Here is a 19,479-nt window from a genome sequence, read left to right as displayed (position 1 = left end):
AGACGGTCTGAGTTGAAATTTCAACTCATGTCACATTTAAAAGCTGTTAAATGTCACACAGAATCACAGAATCACAGAATTTCTAGGTTGGAAGAGACCTCAAGATCATCAAGTCCAACCTCTGACCTAACACTAACAGTCCCCACTAAACCATATCCCTAAGCTCTACATCTAAACGTCTTTTAAAGACTTCCAGGGATGGTGACTCCACCGCTTCCCTGGGCAGCCCGTTCCAATGTCTAAGAACCCTTTTGGTAAAGAAGTTCTTCCTAACATCCAACCTAATGTCTCCTGCTTTTCAATATATTTTTCGAGCTTGTTTTACAGATATACTGTATTTTCAGTGGTATACCATAATTCATCATCCTCTTGCTACGTAGCATCTCACATTCTCCTCTCCTTCTCCCAACAGGGCACTCTCCAGAAATTTGTAGACGACCTCTTTGAGACCATCTTCAGCACTGCTCACCGTGGCAGTGCGCTTCCCCTGGCCATCAAATATATGTTCGACTTCCTGGATGAGCAGGCTGACAAGCACAACATCCACGACCCCCACGTGCGGCATACCTGGAAAAGCAACTGGTGAGTGGGACAGCCTGGTACCAAATCTTGGACTGGAAGGGGAAGAGAGGGGTATGTGATTTGGTATCTAGATTTGGGATCCAAGAAAGCCAACAGCATCCTGGCTTGTATCAGGAATAGTGTAGCCAGCAGGACCAGCGAGGTGATCGTCCCCCTGTGCTCAGCTCTGGTGAGGCCGTACCTCGAGTGCTGTGTTCAACTGTGGGCCCCTCACTACCAGAAGGACATCGAGGCCCTGAAGTGTGTCCAGAGAAGGGCTACGAAGCTGGTGAAGGACCTGGAGGTCCTGGAGCTCCTCACCTACGAAGCTGGTGAGGAGCAGCTGAGGGCACTGGGGTTGTTTGGTCTGGAGAAGAGGAGGCTCAGGGCAGACCTCATTGCTCTCTGCAACTGCCTGAAAGGAAGCTGTGGGGAGCTGGGGAGCAGCCTCTTCTCACAGTGATAGGACAAGAGGGAATGGCCTCATGTTGCACCAGGTGAGGTTCAGGCTGGAAATAAGGAGACATTTCTTCTCAGAAAGCAATCAGGCACTGGGACGGGTTGCCCAGGGAGGTGGTGGAGTCACTGTCCCTGGGGGTGTTCAAGGAAAGGTTGGATGTGGTGCTTAGGGACATGGCTTAGTGGGTGACATTGGTGGTAGGGGGATGGCTGAACCAGATGATCTTGGAGGGCTTTTCCAACCCTAATGATTCTAGGATTCTAGGTGCTGGGGAAACTGAGGAAGCTGGCATGGGGTTCATCATGCCAGGTTCAATCATCCCAGGCCGATGGAGAAGTCAGATGTACCCTGAATCTAAAGGGTGCTATCAAGGATGGAGTGCTTTGGCTGTAGATCCCAGTATTGCATGGAGATAGTATATTTCTGAGGGACCTCATGAGGATATAGGAGGAAAAATTGTCAAGTATTTAATTGCTTTAGCGTGAAGGCCCACAGGGATCTCTAGGGATTCATGGGAGAGGATTCAGCATTGCTGTCTTCATCTGCACAGGGAGTTTGAACTCCCACTGTAGTCAGTGGGGGCCTGGAGCTCCTTTTGGTTGCCCGGAGAGGCATCTGGAGCCATTTGCAGTGTTTTAAGGTGTACCACAGGGAATGTGCACACCCACAGGAGATTTGTGCCCTCCTGGGCTGGCAGCTGGGGGCCAGAAGAGATACCTCAGAGAATCTTAAAAGGTATTAAGTACTTGAAGGGCCTGAAGTTGGATGTGAATCCCCTTCTGAGTGAGTGACAAAGGCTGACATCAACCCCCTGCTCTAGCTGCCAGGCAGCGGTCCCTCTTTGTACACGTAATGGGACAGCAGGGAAAAGCCAGCACTGGTGAAGAGAAAAGATCTTTGCAGCACCTCTCTGCTGAGTCTCCCTGTTGGAAAGAGACCCCTGGGGAATCGCTCCCTCCCCTTTCCCTGTGCAAACACAGGGACTATAAAAGGAACAGCAGAGGAGAGCCATGGGGCTCCCAGCTCATGCATTTTTTCCTTTTACCAGCCATGCTGATGGCAGATCGTCACAGTGCAGTGACATAAAAAAAGAAACCCCATGCACCAAAGAGGCTTTCAACTAATGAAACATTAGCATATTATTAACATTATCTGCGGCACTAATCTAAGGCTGATTGCAGCCACTCAGACTAAATGAGCAGGAGGTTTACTTAAGGGGGGAGGGACGAAGGCAGAGTCTGTATGTGTTGCAGGGGGGGGATCAGGGGCAGCATGAAGAAATCTTTTCAATCAGATTAAATTAACTCCAAGTCACATCATGGGCTTCATTATTCCCAGCTAGGGATATCGTCCCCCGAGCCCCTCCCCACAGCATACATACATGCAGCCTGTGCTCGTGCTCGCTGTGGCTGTACTTATCATCCAGACGACTACAGAAGAAGTTCTTCACTCATCCAGCTCTTCCTCCAGCAGATGAACCTCCACTCCCAACCTAAAAAGCTTCCCTGCCACTCCTCCCATCAGGTCTCATTGCCAGCATCTCCCACTCCTGAACTTCTGCCCCTTCCCAAAAGGATGTTTTTTGGCTGATAAGAATATCCATGTGAGTCTTTCCTTACTTTTGGTCTGTGATTTCGGTGGCTGAGGATAACACAATTTGTTTAGGAATAACTTTGCCCTGACACACACAAAAAAAAGCTTGAGGCAGAGTCTGGATGTAGATACTTCAGGACAACTCACACAAATGAACAGCTCTTATAAGGGGTGGGGCGGAAGGAAGGTTTTTGAATTGCACTTGGAATAGCATTTCCACAGACAAATTTTCATTTCAAAGGTTGCAACACTTGTTCCCCATTCCTATTTTTTCTCCTTGAGGCAACAGGGTTTTCTCTGCCACGTGGAGTCTGCTTCATGCAGAAGGTGCTAGGATCATACAGGGGCTTGGGCTTGAGCTGTGCAGCATGACAATACATGACATACACAGAACAAAATGCCTGCCATTAACATTCCCAGGCTCCTTCCTCAGATTCCCTGACAGTCTGACAATTGTACCTACCTTTTCTTGCCCTGGATTTACTACGAGGCCAAAAGCCAAGTCTACCAATGCCTAGTGTACATTGTACCATTGTCTAGGCACACAAAGTTGTGTGAATGCAATTTCTAGCTGTTAGCTAACAGTAGCTTACATTTGCACCCTAGCATAGAGAAGTTAGGAGATATTTTCATCATCTCAGTTATACTTTCATTAATTTAATCTCATTAATTTATATGCAACTCCAGTAAGATGACATTGACACTAGAAGTGACAAAATCAGGTCTGCAAGGACAACAAAACTCATTCCTGAGGTGACCACCACCATCTCAAGAGCCCTCAGGGGAGGAATTTATCAGAAATAAATGACAAAATTGAGGCTTATTCCAGAATCCCTGTCTCCATGCCTGGATCTTTGATTCCTATCCACCAGTCAGCACTGTAACACTGCAAGACAAAGCTTTTGAACCATTACTGACTCACCTCTTCCACCCCTCTTGCAGCTTGCCATTACGGTTCTGGGTGAACATGATCAAGAACCCCCAGTTTGTCTTCGACATCCACAAGAACAGCATCACAGACGCCTGCCTCTCTGTAGTGGCTCAGACATTCATGGACTCCTGTTCAACCTCAGAACACCGTCTGGGCAAAGACTCCCCTTCCAACAAGCTTCTCTATGCCAAGGATATCCCCAGCTACAAGAACTGGGTGGAAAGGTGAGTTTTAGCTCTAGAAACATGAATGGCATAAGCAAGTGGTAAAATGAGGCCCTACTTCATGGATGGAGGTAAGTGGTATCCTTAGTATTGTTTCTGGTAGCTGCTTCTGGGCTTTTTCTCTTTGATTATTGCTCAAGTAGAAAGCTCTCTGATAGACATTTATTCCCACGTGCCTTACAACAGAGGTAGAAATTTAATTAGAGGTGTGAACTGAAGGTGTTTGCCATCATTTGATGCCATCATCTCTTGAGGAGAAAGTGTTGAAAAAGAGAGAGGTGAAGGAAGGGGAGGTGACTGTGCCTGAGCTCTGTGAGCTATGTGGGCTTCTCAGTCGTCCCACACAGACCAGAAGAAGTGGTTCAGTTCTCCCAGCATTGTTGTGAGTCCCCACGCTGCCTGCCTCCCAGGCATCACACAATTATTGTCCCTTACTTTGAGTTCAGTAGCTTTCCATGGCAGCTCTTCTGTGCTTTGGATGAGATGCCATAGGGTTGACAGGCTGGTGACTGAAGCTCTGCAGGTACTTTCTGAAAGGTCAGAGGTCTTCTAAACATTTTATCCACATCTGCAAGAACCTGTAGAAACTACTGCACAGAGGGGCAGGGTCTGACAGGCCTACTTTACGGGAAATACAACCAAGGCAAGTATTCCTACAATACACAGGGGCTTCAGTTTCCCTAAGATTTTTTACAGGATAAACTATAGCACGTTTTGTACTCCACTCAACAGGATGCTGTCTGCTGGAACAAGCCTTGTAGAAGTTGATCTGTGCTTTGTTTTCCAACATGCCACATTTGCCTGGTATTATGGACAGGTTTGGGAACAGCACAGCTGGAGAGTGATTGCTGCTCTGTAAATACAATAATGGGTTTATCTTACAGATCATTTCTGCACAATGGCATCCAGTTTTCAGCAATGATTTGTCTGGATGACTTCATATGCACTGTCTAAAATTGATACCACATCATGCGGGTGATATAAGACCTCTGCTGCTGCAGGCATACTGTGCTGTAAACCAGACTATTTCCTTTGGTGGAGAAGGTTTTCTCTCATTCTGTGAAAGCAGAGCACGGCTGATCAAAGAGCTCTGTACCCTAGTCAGCATGAGGTGAAATTTTTACAATAATGCTCCCATTGGTCTCTGATTTGTCCGGACAATTATTTTTAGATGTGGTTAAACACGTCTGCAAATGTCGTTTCTAGGCAACCTGTAAGGCTCTTACAAGCTACCTTGCTTAATTATGACCTACTTCTGGTACCATGTCCAAGTTTCTTAGTATGTATTGAGGTTGATTGCTGGATTGACCTGGATAGGGGGAAAGAAATGTTTGAAATTTGTTTAGAAACCATAAATTTGCACTAACAGTGACCCAATGGCATCATACTCCAGAGATTCTTTAGCAACCTGTGAAGTGTGTGTAGTTGGTGGGTAGTTTCCTACATATGACCCTGTTGAATTTTATACCTTTGGAGATGGTACATTTGAGTGATGAACTGAGGTACATGGGTGAAGAACAGGGTATTTCCTCATGCAAAGCCTTTTTTTTTTTTTTTTTCTCCTGGATAAACAGAAAGTGGCAGGGTTTTCTGTTTGTTTGTTTTGTGTGTGTGTGTTTGTTTGTTTTAAATGTATTTTTCCAGTATCGATTTCACTTTAAAACTTTTTGGAGCTCAACCTGTTTGCCCAGTGATCTTCAGCAATACGTATTGCATTTCTCTGGAAGTTTTCCTGAACAACAAACAAGGTACATAACACCTCCTGCTGCTAGTAAAGAACACTGGATTTCTGGGCCCAGCATGTGCTGAGTTATTATCTGCACTGATGTCTGAAAGCTTGAACTGAAGCCCAAGGGGAGATGGTGGGGTTTGGAATATGGTTAGAACTGCCCTATTAATACTTTTGTGTGTCAACGCCACTGACTCAAGGCACCTGGGTGCTGTTGCAGATCAAAGAAAAACTTATTAAAGATGAACAGAATATAATTTCAATTCTGCTCTGAGTTAATGAGTTCCTTTTCTCCATTCTGCAACTGTACTTTGAGGGAGTTATTCCAACTCCAATGGCTTCCAGTACTGGTTTGAGTTATTTCTGTAGTCAACGTCAGCTGGAGACAGCATCATTCAAGACCACTAGACTTCTTCAAAGACTAAATCATAAGATAAAAAGATTTTCTGTTGGAGAGTTTAAGAAGTGGTTGAGTAAATCAGAAGAACTTGAAATCAAATGATCTCCTTTGATGAAGAAGAATCTGTAAGAGGGCAATTAGTCAGTGGTGGTTTGTAACCCTACTTGAAGGCACTCCAGAGTAAGAGCCAACTCCTCTCTTTTAACATGCCTGTTGAGATGGTACCTGAGCTGGGCTGCTCCAAGCAATCTTTTTGCAACTATTGGTTTCTCAGTGTGGAGTGTGCCTTCAGGACTCACAAAACTCAGTGTTGGGGATTATCTTGACATAAGAAGTAGCAGAGAAAGTAGCAGGCATGGGTGACAGTACCTATCTCCAATTCAAGAAAAAATAGCTTTCCAACTCCAAGTTGGGAAGGGCATAGATGCAGTTTCTGGCCTCACCAATGGTCTTTCTTTACACAGTAGTTAATAGGAGTTTGATTTTTTTTTTTTTTTTAATTTAAATTTAATCTTTTGGTCTTTTTTAAATGCTGCTGGGAGCAGAGCTGGACTCTGCCTGCTGAAGCAAACCCACTGAGACACCCTGACTTTTGCAAAAAACAAGTTCAGCATTCAAATACACAGTCAGGGCTCTTTCACTGTGAAAACACATGACTAAAAAGTACCAGCACGTAGCCACAACTTGGGAGTCCTGCGGCAGAAGATGAGGCCTAGCAGAGGCAGAAGAATTAACCCAGGAATGGGAACAGGCTATTTGGCTTTTGTTGAAGCCACGAAGAGTCAGTCTGTGGTCCTAAAACAAGGTGGCAGCTTTTCAAATATCATAATTTGGTCTATTGAAAGAAGAGGAAAAGAATGGGAATGATAGACCAGATTCTCATTTGACTTCTGTTAGTGAAACTCCATAGGCCTTGCTGAATTTACATTAGAGCTGCTTCAGATCTGCATCTTTTCAAGTTTACTTCAAATGTCCCCTTTGAGCCTAGAAATCTGGAGAACTTGGGAGCATTTGATGCAATCCCCAAGCAATACAAAGGGGAGCCGGTTCTAATTGGGGCTGTCTCATTAGCATTCAACACCACACTGAAAAGATGACAAAGGGCTGTGGCTGACCTTTCATTTCTCTCCATGCTGCCAGGCTTATGATAACACTTGTTTGAACTTCATTAACACCGTTTAATTGCCTGCATCACAATCAATACCAAGCTTCTCTACCGAAGCCTGGCATGGAGGCAGGAATGTGGGAGACTGAAAAGGGGCAGAGGACAAAAAGCAGAAGCCAAAGAGAGTTTCCATTGCACAGGTGTGGCCAAAATACCTGCAGTGCTGCAAGGAGAGGAGCTAGTGCTTTTTTCTCATCCCTGTGGGTACTCGGACATGCTTTGGCTGCTTAATGTGCCTTAAAAATAGCCCCTTTAAGTAAAGCTAGAAGTCAGAGGAGACATTGCAAATATTATTAAGACTTTGAGAATCTTCCAGTCAAGAATGTTCAAAATAGGCTTGATAGGTTTGACAGGTTTCAGACTAAAGGACATTTAAAGTGACTTCATCCATCTGCAGTTTATTGTTAACCTGAGCACAAACACTACCTGCCCTCGCTACTGGCACCCAGAGCCTGGGTTTGTGATCTCTTCTCCTTCCTTTCCTTTAAGCAACCATGGTTTGCATGGTGTTAACCACTTGACATCAAGGTCTTCAGCTTGTTAGAAAATTGTGAAAGTGTGTCTGGATGACACAAAATGTATAGTCTGTCTCCATTTGACATCTAAAACCTACATCTCTTGTCAGCCTGTGGTATCAGGACTCTGCAGTCAATAGATGGTGTCCTCCAATAGTGTTTGTGCTGTCTGTTGGCCATTTTACAGCTATTTTTAAAGACAAAATGTACTGGTTTAGTACAAAAAAGGTTATAAATTGTGCACATTCCAAGTTAGTGAGGTTTTTAGCAGGTACATTGGGGTGACCTTTTAACTCCAAGGGCTTTAAAAGAGAGCATCAAATGGCAGGTGGAAATCCTGGCTGTACTTTCAAAAACACAGTCTTCATCTCCTTTCCCTGACAGAAAGAGGGCTGAAGATACAGCATGCCAAGGGTCAAGGGGAGAGGGTGTTGTCAGTAGAGATAATAAAACACGGTGCTGGAAGAGGCCTCGAGAGGTCAATGTGCCCGGCTCCTGCCTCAGGGCTGGATCAGCTCTGTCTCAAGCCTTCCTGACAGATGTTTTCTTAAAGTCCTCCCACAACTGAGTCTCTGCTTTCCTTGGGCAATCCACTGCTGTGCTCCCCTCTCCTTCCCATCAGGATATGTTCCCTGATGGTCAGCCAGAAATCTTCCTGGCTTTAGTTAAAACCCATAGACTTCATTGCATCCTCAGAGGCATGGGGTACAGCTCGTTCCCTGCCTCTCTGCAGCAGCTTTTGTTGTGCCTGAAGGCTGTTCACCTGTCTTCCCCTACTTTTTGTCTCGAAAATACCCCTGATATTTTCTTACTGCAGTAACACGCTGCTCTCACACAGTGCAGTTTTCAGCAGCAAAGATGAAAACGCGTCTGTGCTCAGGGGATACAACCTCAGACCCTTGCAGCCTCGGCACTGAGATGATGGACAGTTTCTTCTCACAGAAAAACTACCTGTGCACCGATTCATTCTTCAGCCATTGACTCAGTGCAGCCCACCCATCCTCTGCCGGTTATTCTGAGACAAAAAAAAACCTGCAGGAAAAGCCATGCGCATGCAAAAGAAAATCCTTTTGCCTAGCTGTCATGCTGTTCATGCCAAAGTCCAATTAGTGTCCAGCAGCTTGGCCTTGAACCTTTCTGTGAAATGGGATCGATCTGGAGTAACGCGGTCCTGTGGCTCCTGCAGCTGAATCAGCACAAACACGGAAGGTGCAGCTCAGCCGCCTCCCAGCAAGCTAAAACTGCCTTGCCCTGCCAACAGAGGAACCGACAACGTGTCCTTGCACTGCTTCACTTCATCCCATGAAAGGGCTGGCCGCTAGGATGCTCCCAAGCTTCCCTTCAGCCCTTCCCTGCTGTAGCAGTCCCCTGGATCCCTTTCATACGTTTCTTCCTCCTTCAGTGGTCCGGATACAGCCGGCTATTGCATAACACTAATTATGTTATTGCTGTAATTGCGTCTGCCGTCTGCAGCACATGGATTCGTTACAAGCTTTTCATATGCTAAAAAGATTATTAATGAGCGCAGTCCCAACCCAGGACGGCACAACAACAGCCATGACAAAAAGATCTTTTGGAAGGCAATTAGCTCCATGCTAAGCCGCCTAAACCATGGCCCGTGCTGGAAAATTTCAGACTGGAGAGGAAGCATTGGCAGCACAGCTTTTCTCTGTGCTTTTGATGAGTTAATGAGTTGCTGAGTGGCAGCAGGCACAGTTATTCTTGTGAAACAGCCCCACTAAGGAGCCTTGCGTGGCTGGTAATGAAGACGAACATTTGCCCTGCCCCTTGACTAAACAGAGGGCAAGATGTATTCCCAGGTCACTGCTGTATTGCTTCCTTAGGAAAACAAAACAAGACAAAACAAAACAGGAACTTCCCAGGGAAAGCTGAGGATGTGTAAGGAACAAGAACTGAGGCTAAAAGGGATCATTACTATGCACCAGTGTGGCCACAGTACTTGCCCATCTGTTGGTGGCAGGGGATGGCCTCAGGTTCTCCTGCTCAAGCCAAGAGGAGGTGAGCTGCTGAGCTACTGATACCTATAAAATAACATCCTATGATCTAGTAATCCTCCCACCATCCATTTGAGTTGCTGATGTGCTTCAGAGAAGGTTGATACAAATTCCCCCAGATTTCTCAAGGGTTTCATCGTTTCTGATGTCTGATGAACAAATTTCCCTGGCACATCAGAGGATAAGCAGCCTGTGATTCCCCTGTGATTCAGGAGAAGCTCTGGTATGTAAGGAAGGGTCTTTAGGTATGTGTCTGTGGTGGTTTCACAGTGGAGCTCCACCACGCCAGTCTTTCAATCCTCCTCCACAAAAGAACAGGGGGAGAAAATATGATGAAAAAAGGTTCATAGGTTGAGAAAAGGACATGGAAATCACTCACCAGTTAGCATCATGGACAAAACAGACTCAGCATAGGGAGATTAATGTAATTTATTGCCTACCACTAGCAGACTAAACAGTGAGAAACTAAAAGCAAACTAAAAACACCTTCCTCCATCCACCCTCTTCCACCTCCTCCCCACAAGGAGTGCAGGGGAATGGGGGCTGTGGTCAGTCCCTGATGCTTTGTCCCTGCTGCTCTTTCTCAGCCCCTCTCTGCCCCTGCTCCATGTGGGGTCCCTCCCGAACTGATCCTTCAGGGGCTTCAAGAACTGCTCCCACACAGCTCCGTACCATGGGGTCCATCCCCCAGGAGCAAACTGCTCCAGGATGGGTCCTGGCTCTGAACTGCCATGGGGCAGCTGCAGGACTCTGCTCACAGAGGCCACCCCTGCAGCCTCCCCACATAATCCTTGCCACATAAACCCCATACAGTACCTAAGCCTCTCCTGGAAACATCTGGGTGAGGGTCCACCAAAGCTATCCAAAACGGGAGTACAGAAGGAGAAAATCTGCAGCACCAGGGCAGCAAGTGGTGCACCTTGACCAAGTAGTCATCATCTGCTTTGGTCTCAAGCCCTGTATCAGTGAGTGTAGTGACAGGACAAAAGGGTAACAGTTTTAAACTAAAAAAAAGGGTAGATTTAGATTAGATATAAGGAAGAAATCCTTCACTCTGAGGACAGTGAGCCCCTGGCCCAGGCTGCCCAGAGGAGCTGTGGCTGCCCCATCCCTGGCAGTGCCCAAGGCCAGGCTGGATGGGGCTGGGGGCAGCCTGGGCTGGTGGGAGGTGTCCCTGCCCATGGTAGCGGGGTTGGACCTGGATGTTCTTTAAATTCCCTTCTCAATCTGGTGGCCATCAGCTTAGTTGTGCTCACAGGAGCAGTGTGGTTAAAGAGCATCTTCCGTCACATTTCAGCTTTAGTGTAAGTGAGTGCTGTCAGCCACAAGGGCGAAGGCACAAGCAAGCACGCAGGCAGCCTTGCAGATGCTGGCAGTGAAAATTCAAGGACCTCTGGGGTTTGGTGACAGCTTCACGGTGGTTTTGAAGGCGTTAGAGGTATGTAAATGGCAGAGAGGCCCTAAGTACCTCTGAGGATCCAGGCTCAAATAGAAGGTAAATAAAGACTCAGCAGGGATGTTGTCATCTCCCTGCCAGGATGCTTTAATATACACATTTATAATTTCTTGAGATAGCAGAATGATGGCTTCATTAGGAGCACTTCTGTATAAATAAGTCATTTGCCCATCGCAGAGTTCTGGTGGAAGATTATATGTCTTCTTCCTGTATTAGCAGCCAGGTTTGATTACTGGTACATGCTTTTTTTGTTTGTTTGTTTTCCTTCATTTATTTATTTATTTTTCCCAAACACACTTCCACAGTATCTTGATTTAGAGTCTTAATGGGAACTGACTGCTCAGGTGTGTGATGTGGCAGACTCGGGTACACTTTGGTATATATAGCAGCGGATGATGGCCTGTGAACCCAGCACGCCGAAATCACAGCTTGAGAGTTTGTCATGGCTGGAGAGATCAGGAGGCCCTGAAACTCAGGTCATGGCATCCTGATCTTCCCTCCAGGGGAGCGCTGTGCATTGCTCTTTGTTGTTCAGATGGAAATTTCATGCTGCTCGGAGCATCCTTCTGCAGAGCTGGAAGGAGGACTGGGGAGCTTTCAGACCCTTGTGACTCACAGACCCAGGAGAGCACTGCTGCCAAGTGAAAGGGAGACAGGAGAAATTTGGAGAAGCAGACAATGAAGAAGCAACACTTTTAAAAAGGCCCCATCCCCTCACCCACGCTCCCATCACCATTTGATGGAGCATTTCAGCTGGTTGTCAGAGCCAGGGTGACAAACAGAGCACGGTGCTGCTGCTTTCCTCCACCAGCCTTATTTATTTTTGTTGTGATGTAATCCCCTTCACTTTTCATTTCACCCAGCAGGAGGGTGCCTATGCAATATTCATAAGGAGCTGGGCTCTTCTCCATGGGCTCTTCTCAGGCACCATAAATCAATGCATTTCTCTGCATTGCAGGCTCTTTTTTTTTCCCCCACAAGTCTATGAAATGTGCTATTGCACATGGATGTAAATTCCTTTGGGTGCCAAGGCACACCTTATTTTTTTGTCTGTAGTACTCCTTGGTCCCCAACAATGTGCTTTGGCCTTGAGAAACCTGATAGCATTCTCATGGGTGCTACCACTCCCTGACACTTTATCTTGTCAGAAATGCATGCAGAATATATCTGATTTTGTCCAGCTAGTGATGCAGAGAGCAGTTTGACTTTTCTGGGACTGGCAAAGGCTGAGGAAGATCTATTCATCCTGCTCACCACCTCCTCCTGGAGGTGGTTCTGTAGGACAGGTTCTCATGGGGTTTCCAGATGGCTCTTTCCCTCCTAGACAACTGTTCGGGTTTTCTTGGGTGTTTGGGGTTTAGGCAGTTTATCAAGCAAAATCAAGCTCAGACCACCCATCACTGGGCAATATTAGAGCATGGGACTGAATTAGGCTGGGATTTGAGGCTTTTCCTGAGTCTAGAAGACAAGAGACCAACCCATAGCAATGAGGATGGGACTGTGGGGCACAAAACCAGCCTGAAGTGACGCTGGAGCCTTCCGATGTGAAGGAGTTTCCTCCCAGCCCTCTTGCACTGTGTTGTTTTTCACAGGAGACTTCCACAGCTGCCTATCCTGCTCAGTTGTAGAGAGTATTTTCCCACTCGTATGTCTGAAGGATCCTTATCATACAGCACTTCAGCATCCAATTTCTCTGCAGTGGAAGACAGCCTCCATCTCAGCAGGTGTCTCAGTGCTGTTTACAGGACACCTGTCAGCTCTTTTGGCTCCCCGTCCCCTCTGCCTCCTAATTATAAAATTGTGGATTGCTGCAGCTATGGGCTTTTTTTCTTTTTCCTTTTTTTTTTTTTTTTTTTTTTTCCTTCTGCACAAAATGTCAAATTGCAGAAATTAAAAATGTAAATGATGGCGTCTAATTAACCAGTTGACAGCGGAGCACAGCTGCGAGTGACAGTGACTGATTACCTTCTGCAAACCTTGTCCTCCAAGACCTGCCTTACCCAGGGGACAAAGGACATCGAAAATAGCAACTTCCTTAAAGAGACATTGCTCTGCTGATGGAATCAGCGTGGGCAGTGGTCCTGGGGTCTCCATGTCCTCTGGATAAATCCCCAGTCCTCCTGAACTCAAGGGAAGCAGATTTTTCCCCAGCCAAAGTGGGCATGAGGATATTGAATCTTAGTGATGCAAACTATGATGAGGGGCTAGCTTAAAATTAGAGGCAAAAAGGATTTGTCAAGCAGCACAGGAGTTGCTGGGATAGACTGGATTAACTGGAGGAGGTGGATGATCTCAAAATGCATGCAGATGTAAATGTGTGGGGGGCACAAGCAAGCCTGAAAGGGTTTTGGTGTATGGGAGCAAAATCCAGAGCACTCAGAGGGCAGCAAGATCAGTGGGACTTCTCCATGGGACTGGAAGCAGTGCCCTTGAATGCCTGAGAAAGGAATCTGGCACCAAAAGGTACTGCCTATTTCACTGATAGCACAGAAAAAGTTTACTGGATGCTCTTTGGGTTTTCACTCTCAGATAGGGTTGACTGCCTGCAACATGCATCTGTTATTCGGGAATAATGGTTCAGTCTAATTTGTATTTTGGCTATGTTGTCTCCTTTGTTGTAAACGAAGAGCATGACAGGGTATATCATTGAGCCTGAGAGTGCTAAGCATGTCTTTTGTCCTTATGGGCTTAGTTTTTGACTTCCTCCTCTCTCCCCTTAAGAAATACCTGTAATTCTCTCTTCCAGGTACTATTCAGACATTGCCAAAATGCCAGCAATCAGTGACCAGGACATGAATGCATATTTGGCTGAGCAGTCTCGCATGCATATGAACGAGTTCAACACTATGAGTGCGCTCTCAGAGATATACTCCTACGTTGGCAAGTACAGCGAGGAGGTAAGAGCCTTGGAAGGGTGAGGAGAAATTGTGTAGGTTGTGTAGAAGTTGTGTAGGCATATGTGCCCGGTGCCATTTATAATAGCAACACCCTAAAGCATCCAAGAATGGTCCAGCAAACATGACAGAGGAGTTAAAGGTGACCAACATGGGTGTTGAAGACCAGGTGAGATGCCTTAGGACATCTGAAATATGGCAAGGAAATAAATAAATCTACCAAGTAACTGATGTTCTAGATGATAAACCACTTGATCTGTTGCAACGTAGGGGTTTGCATTTACTCACATCAAGCCCAAACTGCCTGTGTCTTTCCCTGCTGGCTGACTGACCTGTTATTTAAGCTAAGTCTGGGGCCCACCCGAAGGGAAAACTGACCCCTATCTGCTGCTGTAGGATGCTGGACTTGATCTTTTTGGAAAATAAATTTAAAAATAGAGCCCCATCACTTCTTTCTCTCTCTTTTTCCAGATCCTCGGAGCCCTTGATCAAGACGACCAGGCTGGGAAACAGAAACTTGCCTACAAACTTGAACAAGTCATAACCCTCATGAGCATAGACAGCTGAGAACTGTCCTGCCAGGGACACCCTGGGAGGGATAAACCAAGTCGTGCCTCACTCAAGATCATCATCTTTACCAAGTGCAAGTTTAGATTGGCTGTAAGCAGAGTCACCTGAACAGCGCTCCTCTCTCTCTTTCTCTCTTTCTCTCTCTCATTTCTTTCTCTTTCGAAATCTGTGGACAAAGCGACAAATCCCCAGGGGTTAAAAGAAAAAGACTGCAGAGGAATCTTGGCTCTGGGGACATCGAGACATTCAGGTGGAGCTCTTGTTTTCACAGCTTCCCCTCTGCCTTTGCCCTAGAGAGAAAAAAAAAAAATATTCCACAAAACGAAATAAAACAAAACAAAGCAAAACAAAACCCTCCCCCAACATCGCATCATTACTCTACAGATGGGAAACTGGGAGGTCACCTCTGTCATGCTGCTTTAACTGCCCTCCTAAGGATATAACCTCTGGAGTGGACATGGAAAAGAACTCAGTATTACGAAAAGTCTCCCCGAGGGAAGGCAGCCTGCCTGCCGGGATCCTGGAGGGCAGGAGAAAATCAAGACCCTCTCCTTCAGAGCCATTGCAACTCTATCTCTTGATAGGAACCCCACTGGGAGAGGAACCCCAAAGCTCCCCGCAAAATGCCACAGCTCCGTCCACGGTGGGACCATTGTGGCTCTCATCTGCCTGGGCAAAGTGGTGTTGCTGCTCTCTCGGGGCAGGAGAAGGGTCAAGAAGGGAGGAGGAGACCGACGCTCCCCCGCCCATGTGTTTCATATGGTTATTCTTATTTTTCAAAGAGACCTGTGTTCCCCTCCGTCTTTCCCATTGTGTCCTGTTGGTCGTAGCACTGCGGCAAAAAAAAAAAAAAAAAAAAAATGCTCTCTCTGCTCAGTGGCATCCCGTTGGTGGTGTTTCTGTTCCTTCTGGCAATGGACAGCACAGCATCTCCCTTGTCCCCACCTCAGCTTGGAAAGCAAGAGCCACAAGTCTCAGTTTGTTCCAGACAAGGAGCTTGGCCTCAAAAACCAGCCAGAGGGTGTTTTTTATTTTTATTTTTTTAATTATTTTTTTTAAGATGTTTGTTCTTTCCATTTTGTTTCCTCAACTGAAACAAAGCTGTTGTTTTCTTGTGGTGGAATATCAGAAGGATACTAAAGGGCTTGCCGTGAAGCACGGTGGTGCATAGGACTGATGGTAGAAGCTTCCTTCAACGCCACTCCTAAGAGGAAATGTTGTCACACACCTTGGAAGGAAATCTTGGAGGAAACCCAAATGAAACACTTCAAAATATTCTTCTATCTAGATGCTCCCAGTCAAACTGCATGTATTCTGGAGAACCCTGACCGATTGTAAGCTCATTTGCCTTTTGGTGCCAACTCCTGGCCTTTGCTCTGATCCTTTCCTGGAGCCAGCAAAGCCTTGCTGAAGGCACAGTTGCCAACTGGGAAGGATTTTCTCTCTTTTTGCACTTCCCATCCCTCCAGAGATCACTGTCACCACAGGACAAGGGTGGGCCATCACCCTTTACTCTCCTCTGCTCACCTCCTCCAGAACTACGCCTCTACCTGTTTCAAATAGGAATGAGCTCCTGCATCTCCTGGGCACTTGGCTGGTTATTTTTTTGTACAACTGCCAGCCTGTTTAACACTGTGGTTCAGCACAGTGGGAGAATCAGCCCTGCAGAGCCTCAGGGGAACTGGAGAACCTTGTGTCTGGTACGCCACGGAGGTCTGCATTCATCTCTCCAGGAATAAATGGTGCTCACTAGCAAGTGGAGGAGTGGCCTCATGCCACGGAGAATTAACCCTCATCCGTCTTACACCATCCTCCGAGCCACAGCCTGGATTTTCTTTGCACCCGGAGGGCGGAAGGGGTAAAGACAGGGTGTGTAAATTGATTATGGAACGAGTGTGTTTGGTTTTATTCATGCCTCTTGCTAGCAAACCCGAACCTCTTTTGAGCAACGGCACATGAGGGTGTGTAAAGGGGTCTGTGGTGCAAACAGCAGTCAGTTAGCAAGCGGGTTTCGTTCAGCCGAACAGATACACACACAAGCAAGTCTTTCTAAAACCATTTAAAGAACAGCGGTCCAAAATTCGGTGCGTGTGCGGGGAGAACATCACAAGAGTCACGTTGAAACAGCAAAACGTAGGGACACGTCTTGGTTTTAAAACCCCAGACATTTCTCTCTTGATTCTAATTATTATTATTTTGTGCGTGTGCGTGTGTGTATATGTGTGCGCGTGCGTGTTGTTTCCTTTTTGATTTTGCTTGCTTTCTGTTTGATCGCTGAGCTGATGGACTCATCATGCACCTTATGGACATCTCAGCATTTTTAAGAGGCCTGCGCAATGGGGATGATTTGGTTTGGTTGGCTCTGCCGTGGTTTTGTTGACCCATTTTGTAATGTTGGCGCATGTTCCAGATCCATTGATTATGGCTGTGAAAGTGGGGTGGAAGTCCCACCAGAGCCAGCGGTAAGGAAATTACAACAACAACACAAACACAATATTTTTTATAAGTACATAAAAAGAAAAAAAAAATTTAAAAAAGGAAGAAACCAAAGGTTTTGACAAACAAAGTGCCACAAGAGATAAATATGGACCCTATTGTCATGCCTTGTACTCGCAGCTGGATGGTAGGAGTCTGAGGACAAATAGCTGGCTTGGAGGGAAGTGGTTATGAGTGATGGGCTATACTGCCTGGACATGCGCACACGAAAGGAAGAAGAAGCTGTTAAAAAAAAGAAAAAAAAAAAGTATCAAAGTGAACTGGTGTAATCCTGCACTGTTACTGAAGTCAAAGGAACACCACAGGGGAAATCTGGGACTCACCCTGTTTCTTTTTGATGTTTTCAGGGCTGTGTTTTTGTTTTATTATTATTGTTGTTTTCCATTGTCACTGTTTTATTTCTTCTTGCTGGTACGGAGTTTTTCAGCTGTAAAATATATATATATATATTTCAAGGAAAACTTGAACACCTCAGAGACACTGAGAATGAAACACTTAGGGGAAATGGGAAGTGCCACGAGATTGGTGTCTTAACCCTTCCCAAGTCCCCATTTCTCTCCCCCATCCCCAGGATTTGAAAGAAAATGTATATTTTGATTCTCTTTCATCTCCTCTTCCTTTTTCTTTTCCTTCTTCATTATTATTTTTTAATTTGGTGCTTGAGCTGGTTTTGGTTTTCACTTGGAAAAATGTGCCAGAATTGTGATGTCAATGTGTGGGCTTCCTCCCCTGTCCCATTTGGTGTCCTTCCCCTTTCCATCCACTGTCCCAGCATCCCCCCCAGTCTATGAGAGGTCTTGGCATCTTTCTTCTCAGCCTCACCTGTTGAGCTAACTATTTTTATAAGTGCATGTACAATTAAAATATAACTAAAAACAATGACACAAACAGAAGAATGAGCCCTACTACGACGTGAATGAGTTTTTTTCCTTTTCTTTTGCCTTGTTTCCCCCAACTCCTCACTGTTCCACAGTTGACCAAAAGTGCTCTGTGAGTGGCATTTCACTGTTTTTCAAATTACACTGAGAGAACAGGAGCCAAAGTCCCTTGAAGTCAACAGACAGGTTCCTAATATTCAGAACATACCATATGATAGGCTGATCTTCATGTGTTTTGTTTGTTTTGTTTTGTTTTTTCTTGAACACTACAATCAACACAATGAATGCTGATGCTTGCAGCACCATCAGAAATAAGAAATAAGGAAATGGAATGTGTGAAGACTCCTTGTGGTTCTGCTGAAAGAGCTGAGATTATTTCTCCACTGTAGAGCTTTCTCTGGGATTGGAGGCTGGATTTGAGGAGCAAAGGTGAGCAGCCGTGCTGCAACATGCTCTTTATGAGTGTATTCACCTATCAATGTCACACTGAGCTGAGGCATAACCCATCATGCCAGAACCCATCGTGTCACATATTTTTGCAGACTGAACCTCCTGGTAAATGGAATTTTGGGAAAAGTTGTGTATCGTCTGGAAGAAGGTGTTAGAGATTGATACCACTTGAACAGAGAGCACAGGAAAACTAGGGAAGAGGAGAAATGTAGACTCACAAGGGCATCTTCCTTTCCTAACACACACCAGTCCTATTTTCCCACTCTTCACTCTGTCCCAAATATATTTGAAGGTTTGGTCATCATGGCATACGCCAGCCTTGTTCCATTGGGTCACACGGCTTCAGCCGATTTTCTCCAGTGGTAGTTTGATCGCTTCACCACTGCAGTTGTCTTCATGCCACTTCAGCACTGGAGAACATAACTAATTCTTATAACTTAAAGAGGATTTGCAAACAGAACTGGAGATAGTATCTGTTTTAATTGGGATATGATTACCGAAGTTTCCAGATCTTGTACATTAGTCCACAGGGAATTGTCTGCATTAGAGGGAAAAGGACAAGTAAATCACATTATTGTTATTATTACTTTTAATAACTCTGTCGAAAGCTGATAAAAAGAAAGTTAGGAATTTGGGTGCTACTCTCACTGCTGAGTCACCGAACACAAAGATCATACATCTGCTAAATTCTGGGACACCTATGATGTAACAACCCAAGAAAAAAAAATAGCAGCTAATATCAAGAGCAAAATTGTTTAAAGTAAGCCAAAACGCAAAATTCAGATCTGTATTTCCACAAGATGTGAAGAGCTTTGAAAGGAGATACCATTTACCATTGCGTGGAAGACTCTTCCAAAGGAAGTCTGGAAACCTGAAAGGACTGAGTTCCAGGGCTCCTCTTAGTGCGGCATCCAGTTGGCTCCACAAAGGACCCTCGAGTCCAAGGACCATCTCATACCAAAAAGACAAGCCTGGGCTACTGGAGATGACCAGAACTCCTCCCTCACATCACAGCATCGATAAAAGAAGTCATGCTTCACCCTCCCCATCAGCCTGTAGAAGCTCATGAAGCAGATGTATCTGATAGCCTGCAGACATTTTTCACTGCTGTAAAAGGAATGATGGAAAGGTGGAAAACAGGT

The 19,479-nt window shown here is 45.7% G+C and overlaps 1 protein-coding gene across 1 annotated transcript in view; it reads left to right on the top strand.

Annotated features, from left to right (window-relative positions):
• The window catches only part of PLXNA4 (plexin A4), a gene marked incomplete at its 5' end in the record, with an annotated part of 374,119 nt that extends 359,593 nt beyond the window's left edge, over nucleotides 1–14,526 (top strand). The window contains 4 exons of the mRNA XM_082765856.1: nucleotides 413–582; nucleotides 3,557–3,769; nucleotides 13,796–13,946; nucleotides 14,415–14,526. Coding sequence (XP_082621982.1) covers nucleotides 413–582; nucleotides 3,557–3,769; nucleotides 13,796–13,946; nucleotides 14,415–14,510 — 630 coding nt within the window. The 3' untranslated portion in view covers nucleotides 14,511–14,526. The remainder of the gene's footprint in view (nucleotides 1–412; nucleotides 583–3,556; nucleotides 3,770–13,795; nucleotides 13,947–14,414) is intronic.
• Nucleotides 14,527–19,479: the final 4,953 nt, after the last annotated feature.

The sequence above is a fragment of the Aythya marila genome, assembly GCF_965140915.1.
Source record: "Aythya marila genome assembly, chromosome: 1".
NCBI classification, from domain to species: Eukaryota; Metazoa; Chordata; class Aves; order Anseriformes; family Anatidae; genus Aythya; species Aythya marila.
Note: the sequence above shows the minus strand (reverse complement) of the source record. Positions and strands in the feature narration are given on the sequence as shown.